The sequence below is a fragment of the Plectropomus leopardus genome, chromosome 7 (assembly GCF_026936395.1).
Source record: "Plectropomus leopardus strain MGB_pleo_1.0 chromosome 7, ASM2693639v1, whole genome shotgun sequence".
NCBI classification, from domain to species: Eukaryota; Metazoa; Chordata; class Actinopteri; order Perciformes; family Serranidae; genus Plectropomus; species Plectropomus leopardus.
This window is the reverse complement of record NC_142182.1, coordinates 36900473-36913596: the sequence shown is the minus strand read 5'-3', so window position 1 is coordinate 36913596 and position 13124 is coordinate 36900473. Positions and strand designations below refer to the sequence as shown.

General features: G+C 38.5%; 1 protein-coding gene across 2 annotated transcripts in view; it reads right to left on the bottom strand.

The window, feature by feature from the left end:
- Window positions 1–12695, bottom strand: part of b4galnt3b (beta-1,4-N-acetyl-galactosaminyltransferase 3b) — a 36281-nt gene extending 23586 nt beyond the window's left edge. For both annotated transcript variants that reach the window (XM_088080622.1, XM_042495927.2), the window contains exons 1-3: window positions 12216–12695; window positions 3078–3133; window positions 2886–2969 (exon numbers count right to left, since the gene is read on the bottom strand). In XM_088080622.1, coding sequence (XP_087936748.1) covers window positions 2886–2969; window positions 3078–3133; window positions 12216–12351 — 276 coding nt within the window. In that variant the 5' untranslated portion in view covers window positions 12352–12695. The remainder of the gene's footprint in view (window positions 1–2885; window positions 2970–3077; window positions 3134–12215) is intronic.
- Between the last annotated feature and the right edge of the window lie 429 nt (window positions 12696–13124).

Below are 13124 nucleotides of genomic sequence, written 5' to 3'. Positions count from 1 at the left end.
CTTTTCTAGGTCACATGATGTTATGGCTGTGTGCTTGTCAGTGGGAACTGGCTCCCTCATGATGCAGCAGGAGCTACAAGAGCTGTTATTGCATCACATAACTCTTCAAAAGTTGAGCGGATCATGTGGAAGTTTTGAATCCACAATTCCTCTGTGAAATCGTGGACTATCACCTCCCAGAAATCCCTCACACGTAACCGCTCCCACATAAAAGGTGCTCGCCTTTCCATTATGGCTCCATAACACGCCTACACGGCCTTAGACTGGAAATAATGACAGCCGGTCGGGTGGCTGTAATAGAAATAAACCTGCTGATGTTTTTAACATCCATCGCTATGCTTCTTGGAATGTTACTGCGAGGAAAATCACATAAAACCACTATCACAAAATATAATTTTGTATATATTGATATTTTATATATTTTTTCTGTACACACGGCTGCTGTTACAAGTTAATTTCCCACAAGTGGGATAAATAAACGTGTCTAAGTCTAAGTCTAAGTCTATCGCAAATATGTAATGCAAACCTGCCTAATGAGGCAGAAATTGTAGATGTGCTTCAATTTCCTTTTTCAGAGTGTTTATTTACATTTTATGTGGGGAAATCATGTCAAACTAAATATTTATCCTAAAAGAGTATTTTTTACATTCTCTAGAAATAATCCACAGACTTGATTAATAGCTTTCTTTGGAATTACTTTTTACTACTTCTTTTTGCATAGCTCAAAGTCACCAGAGGTTAAGTGAGTAATTCCATTTTTTTTTGTTATTTGAGTAAGCTGATCCCTTAAGTATGCTACATTTATTCACAGGTAGAAGGGTGGATCACAGGAATTGAGTGACAATAAAAGCCACTGTCAAATTGTCTTCCCGCCCTCAACCGCTTCTATGAAAGCTTGCAGGAATCCCTGGAACACACACACGCGTAAATGAAGAAGCAGTGGAGTTTCAACAAGGGCCCAGATGTCCTGTAAACATACACCTCTGTGAAATCTGCCAAAGAGGCCATGTTATCTGATCTGTGTGTGCTGACTGCAGCACAGCGGCACAGTGTTGCAGGTAAGAGCCAAAGCCTCGCTGTTACCAGTCCCATGGTTCATCAAAGTGATTCATTAGTGGTCAAGCTCAACGCCCTGCTGTGATCAGCACAGGTAGTTAAATGTTAGTGTGACCCCTGACTGTGAGGTGAGGCTGTGAAATAATGATCCAAAGCACCTCCCAGGCTCCCTGCTGCTTGTAATCATTTAACAACCCTCTTTCCTCTGTTTTCATGTCTGTGATCAAAGGCCACCTCACTGCCAGTCTGAAGAGATTATTTACCATCAAGCTCCATCTTATTTTATTTTAACCACGGCTCTACTGCTCCGTTTTCTGCTTCCTTCCTCTCCAGTCTATTAAAGTTGTCACAATCAAACAAGTATTTTACTGCTGGAAAGATTTTTTTTGTTTGAAAAAACTGGACTGTCTCTGCAGTAGAAAGACACAAATGAATTTCAATGTGGTGCTACATGACCAGAGTAAATGGGCTGTGGCATTCACTTTTGTTCAAGAGGTAGAAGGACTACATCTACCAGAATGCACTGTACAGCCCAATATCAGAAAATGCCCTTGCTGGTGGGAGACAAAACACTTAATCTGACAGAGCAGGGATATTGAGTCGCTGGCAAGATGCAAGAAAGTGTAACACAGGTCAATTACGCATACTGTGCACTTCAAAAATTGAACTGAAAACAGGCAAGGTGTCCCTTTAATGGACTTCTAAACTCTGATATGAGATCCCCCAGTTACAGCTTCACAACTGAGAGGAGTTTCAGCTTTTCTTTGTCTCACGTGATTATAAATGAAGAATATTTTGGGTTTGGAGTGTTATTAAGACGAAACAAGAAATTTGAAGGCTAACTTTTATTTTTTGATTTTTATAATCAAAATGACAGACCAGTGTCTCTGCATTGTTTTTCATCTGAGGAAGAATGTGAAGATTGTAACGTTCACGTTTTTATTTTCAATCAAATATTTACGGGAGCATAGTTTAATATGCGGGCTCTATTCTTTTTTGTCTCTTGCATGATCTCTAGTCTAGTACCTACTGTTTATCGTCTGGATGTGCACGCTTTTATACACTTTTTGGACATTAAAATGGAGAAATATTGACATATTTAATAAAAACGTGCTGCGATATAGCACTTTAATAGTTTGATAGTTGAATCAACAGGTAGTAGTTAATTAATTTCATATCTTAAATCTATGGTAAGTCAATCTGTTCCATCTCATTTTGAAAATAGCACTGAATATTTATGCAATGAAATTTTTACTGTTTTTTGCCTTTTTTAAACAACTTTGATATAATATTATAATATAATGTATTATTTGAATATTGATTATGAATTTGTGAATATTGAAAAATAAGTTGAAAATGAGTTATTGAGAATGTGAAGACTTCAATTCAGTGGCAAAAAAAAATAGATACATAATTTCAATGCATAAATACTGCAAGAAATTCAATGGCCTTTTTAATTTTAAAATCAGATGGAACACATTTATTTCTGTAAAAACCACATCTAATCAACCGCACACACACGATCTCTTACAGTGCCAATGCAAAGTGTGCTTCCACGTGTCTGCAGAGCCAGACACAGCAACAGCTTTGCTCCAACATGAAACATGAGGTGTGAGCAACTGGCCAAACAGTGCTGCCTAATATAGTGGAAACATGATGAGAGAGCAGTGGAAGTTGCTGAAGCAGACCTTGCTGCAGGAAACACATTGTATACAGAGGCAAATAAAGTGAGGTGGGAGGGAGCTGAGCAGGCCTGGGCGGGTTATTTAGAGTTCAAGGAAGGTGAGACAGAGTGTTTAAGCATGCGGGCACTGTGGACTCAAACACACCTCTGGTTTCCAGGTCTGTGGCATGTAGCTGGACCTCCATGTGTCTGAATGTTCCGCAGAGTCTGACCGATGGCCCCTTCTGACCTGGAAAACACACACATGAAAGTCTTAGCTTGGTCCCCCTCCCTGCACAAACACAGCCTTGCATCACCTCATTTTCTATTACTGCTTCTTTTTCCATGCAGTCCTTACCCCTTCCACAAACATGGCTCTCCTCCAGCTGCCGCCGTCAGCGTAGAGACTCATACCTGAGGAAGCAGGTGAAAACAGTCAGAGCAGCGCAGCGCACAGCTGACAGGGAAAATCGCTGTGACCTACTACAGACCAGCAACACCAGAACTTGTTCACTGATTTGAAAGCAATTTGTGATTTCCCCAGGCGCTGGAACAGCTTGGACACTCTGTGTTGGCTTTCCACTGACTTTGCATTTAAACAAAATGTATTCTAATCCAGGAACAGTGTGTGGCTCTGTGTGCTTCTTATTGTCGGCAGCATAGAAAAATCATCTTATTTAACCCTTTGAAACCTGAGCTAATTGGCTTGATGTCTTTCAAAAAACATGAGAAGAGTAACTGAAGAAGAAAAAACAAAATTAGCAAGCAATAGTAAGAACTACAAGAAAATTACCTGGAAAACATGGGAGAAAAATGTTGAGAAAACAATAGTTATAAATATCATAATCACATATTGAAAATCCATCTTGCATCTCCCTTTCTTTTTGTAAATCACTACTAAAAACTCTTTTTGTAAACTCATTTTTCTGTAACTTTGTTGGTTTGTTAGTGGTGTTTTTTTGTTTTTTGGGGAGAGTGGGGGTGTGAGGGGTTGGATGTATTATAATGTGTAATCTGTGAAGCACTTTGTAACACTGTTTTGAAAGGTGTTATAACTAAAGTTATTTATTATTATTATTATTATTATTATTATTATTATTATTATATTGAAAATGATGTTATGGAATTATTCTGATTCTTTTAAGCTTTTTTTCTAGGTCATGTCTTTTTTTATCTTTCCTTTATTTTTCCTTTTTTTGTGCTAATTTTAGCAGCAAAAACAAATCTACTTTGTACGGAGTATATTGAATTTGTTTTGTTTTGTTTTTGTGTTGTCTAAAAACATAGTGGCATCACGACAAAAACCTGGCATTAAAAGGATTAAAACTCTGAAAATTAATACATATTTGATATTTATGATTCAGACTGTGTGTTTTGTTAAAAAATAAACTCCATAAAAGTAGACAATCATATTAATGTATAATATTTTTTATAACCTGACTTTGAAAAGTGCATTTTGTGCACAGAGCGATACGAGTGTGTGTAATATTACAGCAGGCCATTAAAGGGTTTACGGTAGTATTAGGATTTTGTAAATCTTTTGCAAGTGAACTTTCAATGTGTGGTTTAATAGGCTAATTGAAGCCTAATTGTGTTTGTAATTGTATTTAAAAAAACTTAGTGTTTAGTAACAAATGACTTTCAAATTGCACTTGCTTTCCGTTGTTGGCCAATTTCGCTGCTCATTGAAAACCTGAAAAAGTCAGGTCTGTGAAAGTCATAGAATTAGTAAAAATTTTTCCAAGTTTTGAGAAAGTCATAAAATTTTGTTGTTTGTCATGAAATTGATATGGTAAGATACGATAAGATATGGTATGATAAGATCCCATGTAATGTTAGATAATGGCAAATGTAATTTTTTTTGTTTACCATCATCTTTCTTTATTTTCTCCTAGCACAAAGTTTTGAAAAGTTTTGGAATTTTGTCCATGAAAATGTTTGGGAATCCTGCAATATATATTCCTGTTCTTACATTAGATTTTTGTTTTTCTGAGTACTCTGTCATGATTAAATGTGACTACTCAAATGTTGAAGTGAAAATGCCCATGTCTGCTCTCATCATAGTTCAGCCAAAATGAGCTGCTGAAAACAGCACAGACATCATTCTGCTGCAACCACAGAAAAAAACAACCGCTCCTGCAAACTACGCACAATCACACCCAATGTCATAAATCTAACACTATGCTTGACATACTTCAGGTGCTGCCAGATTTTCCAGTTTCTCTTATACATGCTTTTATTCCATTTCTTGTGGGCTTGTGTTACATGAACAATGGAGCCCAGTATCCCCGCGGAGTCCCACCCACTCCGTGTTCCAACTCAATGCTGATGACCACCAACTGCAACTCATCTCATTCAGCCTTTAATGAGCTGCTATGGCACTGCTGTGTTGGCCCAAATTTTCTGCCCCTCTGGCAGAGCAGATGCAGAAATATTACTCCTTCTCCAACTTCTTCCATCATCTTTAAAATTACAGGGTAGTGTGTATTTTGAAGGAGCTCAGAGTTTAGGTTTTTTCTAAGCTTGTGGTGTCAGTGAGTGGATTGAGGTTCCAGCGCCTGCTGCCTCAGAGTCTGTCATTATCATCAGGGTGGAGATCTCCAAACACACACCCATGATACAATTTTGGCACTACACGTAATTCTAGAGTGGCGGTTAAGAAAAGCAAGCGAGGAATATTTTTATCTCCATCTGCACTCATCCAGTCTTCCTACTACTAAATCTTCCTCTGCTGCTGCCTTTATGTCCCAATTTTCACCACCGCACTGATAACGCTTTTGTTTGATTCCTTTGTATTCACTCTGTCATCAGATTCGATCATTTCAAAATGACAGTTGGCGCTATGTTTGGTGAAATTCAATGACTCAATGCTGAAATGTTTCAGTTGATAAAAAGAAAATTGTGCAGGGCTTTACAGGCTTTCAGGTTTCATGCGGGGCACAAAAATGACATTTTTCACAACAAAGGGACAGTTTTTCATTGGGCAGGTTTGGTACAGCTTCTCTGCTGATGCAGCCAAATAGATGTTTGTACTGGACAATGTTGCATTTCTAAGTGGAGTCAAGGTGAGAGGGGAAGCAAAAATACAGTAAAGACAGACATACAGACATACAGTTTGCATAATCAAACACACAACATGTTTATTATCAGTTACGGGAAAGAAACAGACAAGGTAATGCCAAAAGGTTTTTCGGAGGCAGGATTAGAGACAGGATGGTGCGACATATTTATCATTAACCAGCTATGACGTTCTCCTCTCTGTTAAAGGATCATTGAAAAATGTGGGAGGAGTGTCCAGTTAGGCCCATAACTACATTACAAATAATCCCCCGCCCACACAGGCAGCCATTTCTCCAGCGGGACATTTATTAACTGCAGCACCTCATATCTATGTTCTTAAGTGCCCAGGTGACCTACATGTGGGAAAAACAAGCCATCCCTTAAAGGCCCATATCTGCAGAGTCACGCCTAACAGCACCACTGTGCTAACCTGTGCCCACAGTCTACATCCTTCAGCTTCTTCTCTGCAGTTTGTCGGTGACTAACACACTCTGCTTCACAGGACTAAAACGGAGCAATAAGCATTTGCAACAAAAACGCATCTGTTTTGTTTTTCTTTGTTGTTGTTGTTTAGGCACACTAAGCCTAAAGACTAGGAATTGTATTGTTTTTTTTTTATACTTATACTTTACACTAGGTAGGGGTCAATAAATTATCAGCCTGGCTGATTATCAGGGCAGAGGTTTGGCATTTTTTTGTTTATCTGTTTCAGCGTTTTATTTTAATGATCAATTTAAATATGAAAAGGTGTGTGCATTACATTCAACCAACATCAGGGAAGGCAGTCGAATGTGTCAGCATGGGAGGAACTTTGACTTAATAAAACCTCAGGGGAGCTTCTCCTCAGGGAGAAATCTAAACAATATTTTGTGTTGAAGTTTGTTATATTCCAAAATCTAAATTTCAACAGAAATATTTTCATTTTAATTGCAAATGCATATCGGTTCCATATATCGATTATCAGTCTCGTTAAGTACAAACAATCGGAATCAGTATTGGCCCTGAAAAACCAATATCAGTCGGCCCCTACGCTGAGGGGCCATATACTGTAGTTTTATAATAACTTGTGGACTAGGGTTGTCTCTAATGTCTAATTTTTCTGAGGTGTGAACCTCATGAAAAACTGTCAAAATTAGTACAATCTAATCCACAAGGGCAAATAATTGCCAGAAAAAATATTGTTTATTTTGTTGACGCAATTTAAAATCTTCATTTTTTTCAAAAACCAAAGCGAATTTCATATGCCGCTGTGGCACTTTAAACCAAGCAGTAAAAACACCACACATTAACTTATAAAACAATGTCAGTTGGGCGTGCTAGTTTTGGCTATCAGCAGCAGCCTACTCTCCTCGCAGGTTAATGTTTACATGTCTTTGCTGAATGTGGTTATGTATTGCTCTGGTCCAGTGGTTATATGCAAGCTTTTTCTGACACAGCCAATATTTAACCTTATTTCAAGCAATATACTAGATTTTATACAAAAAGATTGACAAAGCGCTGATGCTCCCTGGTCACAAAATGTGACTAAGTAGTCTCTATCAGAGATCTGCAGATCCCAACACATGCCTCACATGTTCACACTACCACTAACACTCATTAAGTTAAACTGTTATACATGTTGATTGATTCTCTTCAAGCTGGAAACAAACTAACTAGCTCTCCAGTACAGATATTAATAGTATTTGCAAATCGCAGAAGTGCTCCATGGTCATAAGATATGACTAAATAGTCATAGTCAACCAAAACGCCGGTAACTTGTAAAAATGATGTGACAATGTATACTCAATGTTCATGACATGGTCATCTTGTATATATCAGATATATCGCGTATGTAACAAGCCACGACACCTTGAGTATATTAGAGCTGCCCCTACTAAAATTTATCACTGAATTGTGTGGTAGGAGATCTTGTAGGAGAACTTGTGTGCTCACTTATGAATAAAATACTTAAGGTCAGGTGTTTTTTGTTAACATGATATCTGTTTTTTACTTTTGGTGTTCGGGAAATGGATCTCTTTCTGGTTTGAATAATTTGTTTACTGGGAATAAAGAGCTGGAGCTGAATAAAGGGCCAGTATTTCATCAGAGCAGGTGTTTAAAGATCTGCTGAATAAATCACCAGAAGCAGACAGGTGTTTCTTCTTCACCAGAGGTGGGAATCACCAGAGGCTCCATGATACGTTATCATCCCCATACTTGCAAAATACAATACTACTTTTTACATGTTTTTTACATGTACATGAGTTTTACATGTTTTACTCATCTGTTTTTTAATCCTTTCAACTGTAAATTATGTGCCCAAAGGAAAACTTTGTCAACATCTGTTTTATCTAATAAAATAGTTTTCAGTCTGTTCATCTCACTTCACTGATTTTTATTGCAGCAGAATGTCATTATTGGACTGAAAAGGAAATTATTATTCTAGTGGGCTGTCAAAAGTTTCATTTAGGATTGCAATACTATGATTTCAATAATTAAAAAAATATCAGTACTTGGCATCTGTGTATCAATACAATATTGCCCTGAAAAAAAAAATATTTATAATGTTACATGTTATAATGTACTGTTTTGACTTTTTCCCCCACTTTCACCTTTTTTTCTCCCTGTTGTTACCATGTGATGTTTTTGGGGTGATACATATTTTAAAACTGCTTTACATCAACAAAAATATCTATCAAGAATCAAATTCAGTATGGATTTGAGCCCTACATTTTAGAGGCCATTTACATGGCTATGTTTCCTGTATGAAACATTAAAATTTTGTTGCAGTTTAGCCTTACGTTCACACGACAACTGTGTTTTGGGGGCCTGAAAACGCAAACTTACAAAACCAGGCTCCAAAGTGTAATTTTTTTGAATATACTACCCTCTCCGTCGTTGTGTAAACTGGCAATGCGCAAATCATGTGAAAACAGTGACATCACAGCCGCACTTTGCACATGCACCTGGTCTTTCTTCTATGGTGTGTCATTACAAAGTTACACCGCCAACTACTGGCCTGGCATGCTTACTACTGTGTTTTTGGTTGTTTTTGTGAATCCGTGTACACGAAGATTGTTCTCACAATGTTATATAAATGCTGATTTTTTTTAAAGTGCAAATTGAAGACTTTTCTGTTTTAAATAGGGTCGTTCCTGCCTATATGTGGCCTTAATCTATATGTCAAGTACTTCAAAATGTATGTATATTTTCAAAAAGCTCACCAAGTACGGCAGTAAAGACTGTGGTGTGTGATATTGATCTGTGCAATGTCGATGTCCGTATAGTATTAAACAGTGTGTGTAATAAGGGTGTTTCTGTGCAAAGGTGCAGAAGTTAGAAGTACTTGCTAGGCCATGCAAATCACCCAAATGTCCTTCATATCGAGTTGCTGCCCCTTTAAATACAATTTACATTTGAACCGTCTCAGAGCTTGGGATTGATTATTAAGTGAGCGAAATAAATGGCTGGTACCTGGAATCTCTTCTTTTTGAGACATTCTTCTCTCACATTTTTATTTATCCCATGCGTCCCATAAAAGAGGAATTTCAATCACAGAAGGTTAAAACTCGAGCAAAAAGTTACACACAGGAGTGGGTGTTGCAATTTCCAAACCATATCACTTTTTAAAAAAGAATGACTGCTTACTATGTGTAATTAATGTAAATGAAGAGTTTTCATGCTTGATAAAAGAACCTGTGATGCACTACTTGTGACCATAGACACCTGGTGCAATGCTGATAGCATATCCTTATATATCCAATCCTACTTGCCCTCCTTGCATTACACATTTTGATGTTCATATTGCTCTTTCAGCTCGGTTTGGAGGCTATATGGGGTCCTTCCCTTGACAGAAGTCCCATTGTGTTGGGAGGGCTAAAGCCCAGGAATGTGTAGATAGGCGAGCCCTGTAATGTAGGTCTTAGGCATGTATTTACACGCCAGGCTTTGTTCAAAGTGTGTGTTTCATATGTTATTACTTCTCTCTCGTGGGCAGACACCAACCTTGCTATTTTCACTGTTTTCCTCTCCATCCACGGCAGGGTGGTAACACACTCTTGTTATACTTGGGTGTGAGTGCAATACAACAGATGGTGAGCTGAGGCATCAATAAGGTAAGAAGGGCAGGAAGTCTGATCACCCTGTGTGAGACGAGACTTCCTCTTGAGTGTAAAACCTGCAATCTGACCTCCTCTCCCCCACCCCTCATGCTTTTTTCTCGTGCTAAAACACACACACACACACACACACACACACACACACACACACACACACACACACAACTGCAGCTCTTTAGATCGACCTGTTGTCTCACCTGCTGGAGGCTCATGTTTCCTGTGCAAATGCATCCAGCATCATTCATGAAAAGTAAAAGCAGATGTAAAATATATTCCAATTAATGCTCAGAGGAGAACTTCTACAGAATGTATCTGTGGTGTTTCATATTGCATTGACAGTTATCTAAACATGTTCTATGTTATTTTCCATGCTATCCAATGCAGCTTTTTTTTTCTTTTATAAAACTTACATGTTTCCATTAGGCATATTTTATATTCACAGTTTCAATTAGCACAATTTGAGGGTTAATGGAAATCTGCCGAGTGAAGAGATGTTTGCTGACAGAGAGGTGATGAGTCAGCTTTGTGATTAGTGTTGGGAAAAATTAATTGAAACTGTAGTTTATTAAACTACTAGCTACTCCATGATGAAAGGTACTTAGACGACATCTTAAATACTCAAAATAACAGCTTGTCAAGGTAAAACTAGTTTCAAAAGTAGTTCAAATCCATGTTACATCATGGGAAATGATCATAATCTCTGGAGTCTGGAAACTCATGTTGTTAATCAGAGCTACAACTGAAGTGACTTGGAGTTAAGTGTAGGTGTGTTTGATTTAGGGACTAGAGTACGCCAGTCATTACATAAACAGCCTGAGGATGTGCTCTAAGGGAGATGATAGGAGCACTTGTTGGTGTGGAACTTTTAGGGAATGCATAATATTTAATCACATCTTGCCTGCAAATCAGAGGTGATTTTAGTTAAAAAAATTAGGGATTGTCAATGGAAGACAACTGTGGCCAATAAGATGAGGCACTGTGGCATATCCTATGGAAAGAAAAAGAAAGAAATAAAAAGAAAGACCTGAGAAGACTAGGAATATGTACTTTGTGATTAACATCAAAAACTGAATGACCCAAAGTAGTCACCAACTGAAAAAAACTTTTCAAGTACTGATTTTTATGTAGTTAAACTGCCACCCAATCAAAAAAATCAATACAGCATAGTATCCTTGCAATACTGCATAAACACCCAAGTCAAGTATTTACTTTCTAATCATATAAATTATTAATATCACAAATGCACGATGAACTTTTGGTAGCCTACTAGAACAACAAAATCTATTTTTTTTTTCAGACCACTATTTCTTTTAATAAAAGTGACTGAAGTGAGATGAACAGACTGAAAACTTGGTCTTATTAGTAAAAACGGGTGTTCACAGTTTTCCTTTGAGAACATAGCTTCATTTGCAGTTGGAAAAAATGTAATAAATCTAAATATATCAGCATATCTTATATGAAATCTCAGCATATTTCAACATGTTTAAAATTTAAATATTGATTTGTGAAGTTGTTTTTTTTTATTTGTCGTGGTGGGTCCTCTGGTGATTTCTCACCTCTGCTTTATTGTTAGATGTTTATAAGATACTCCAGCTCACAGATTTCCCATCCTATAATCTCAATAATGTTCATTTGAGTTACGGACTGTAGAAATGTTAGGAATTATCCTTAAGTGATTTGCTGCACACCTTATCAAGCTTTGTGTGTCAACTTTTTTCTTTTTTCTGTCCTTGTGTGTGTGTGTGTGTGTGTTGTTTTTGTTTGTTTGTCTTGTACCTGTAAGGTCACCATTTGTTTTTTTCCCCCATTTAAAAGAGGAAAAAAATCAAGAGAGAACTCAAGAGAACTCATATCTGTTTGTCTACATTACATAGCCTACGTATTCAATTGGAATCAGCCAATAGAGTAAAATAAATCCATGTCAATGTCTGTACTGAAAAGTATTTGGAGATAAAGTGGGGGAAACAACTTTTTTTAAATAATGCAGTCCTATTTTACATGACCATACAGCTTCAAAAGATCCATGAATGGAAAAGGGTGAAACAAGGTGAGCTCAACAAAACGTGAACATCCTCAGTAAGGAAGTTATTGCTGCATCATTTCTTTGAAAGTTGCACAATTTTTACCTAACGTTCAAGTTGCACGATGCCTTACATGTAAGTGCAGCTTGATCCTTCTGCGAGCTTTCTACATGCTCACTTTGCTGCTTTTGATGCTGTTGTTGATGTTGTTCAAAGTGCACTCTACATGATGCATGACTGGAGGAAAAGTTTAGAGGTAAAACACTTGTTGAGTGAGAGCTGTGGTAACGGTGTCAGGAGAGGCAGCCACGCACTTACTGGCATCACTGCTCCACGCTTTAGCAGCGACCATCTCATGGTAGACGGCCACAGCTCCGACCAGCAGGATCGCCCCGAACAAAAAGTATCTGCCGTTACGCCGCAGTTTCTTCAGGGGGAAAAACGCCGCGATCATCGTGGCTCCCGGGTCAAAGCTCCTCCCGAGTTCTTCATCGGTCGGGTCGCCCGCCTTGTCATCAGGAGGGGGCCGACCCCACCGTGAGCCTGTCCGCCTGCCCCCCAGAGGTTGGGCACTACCGGCGCCCTGGATGTCCCCGGCGCGCGCGGTCCCTGCGGGCTCCCACCATGACCTCCGGTAATCTCCACGAAGCTCTGCCGGTCGTCTGACGGAGAGCTTTGTGCTGGCTGTCCTCGCAGAGCGCTGCCGTCCTCACCTCTGCTCACACCGCACAGCGAGCCGCACAAACAACGCAACGGGCACTGAAATCTCACTCCAGCTCTACTCACAACTTCACGAGTCCACAGAGACAACGCACGAGAAAGACCGGAAAGGAGCCAGTTGTGCCTTCAGAGTAAAAGCCAGAGTATGTCACAGTGTCGACATATTAAATAAATAATTGCAGCCGAAACGCGCACATGACCGCAGTGGTGAATGACGCACCTGAAGCCTTAGCTACTTCAGTAAAAGTACAGATTTCTTACCAGAAAATTACATTGGTAGACGTTAAAGACGCCTATTGTATTAGACTATCACTTGAGTAGAAATCTGAAAATAGGCCTATCTGATATTTACTGCACTATATTTTTATCAAAACATATATTCTGTCATAGAAAATATCTGCATTTAAGTAACTTCTTGATGTAATTCCGTCTCTTTTTTCCCTTTTTTAATTACGTTTCTTTTTGGCTTATTTTCAGGCAATTTTCTTCATTTCTTGTTATTTGGGC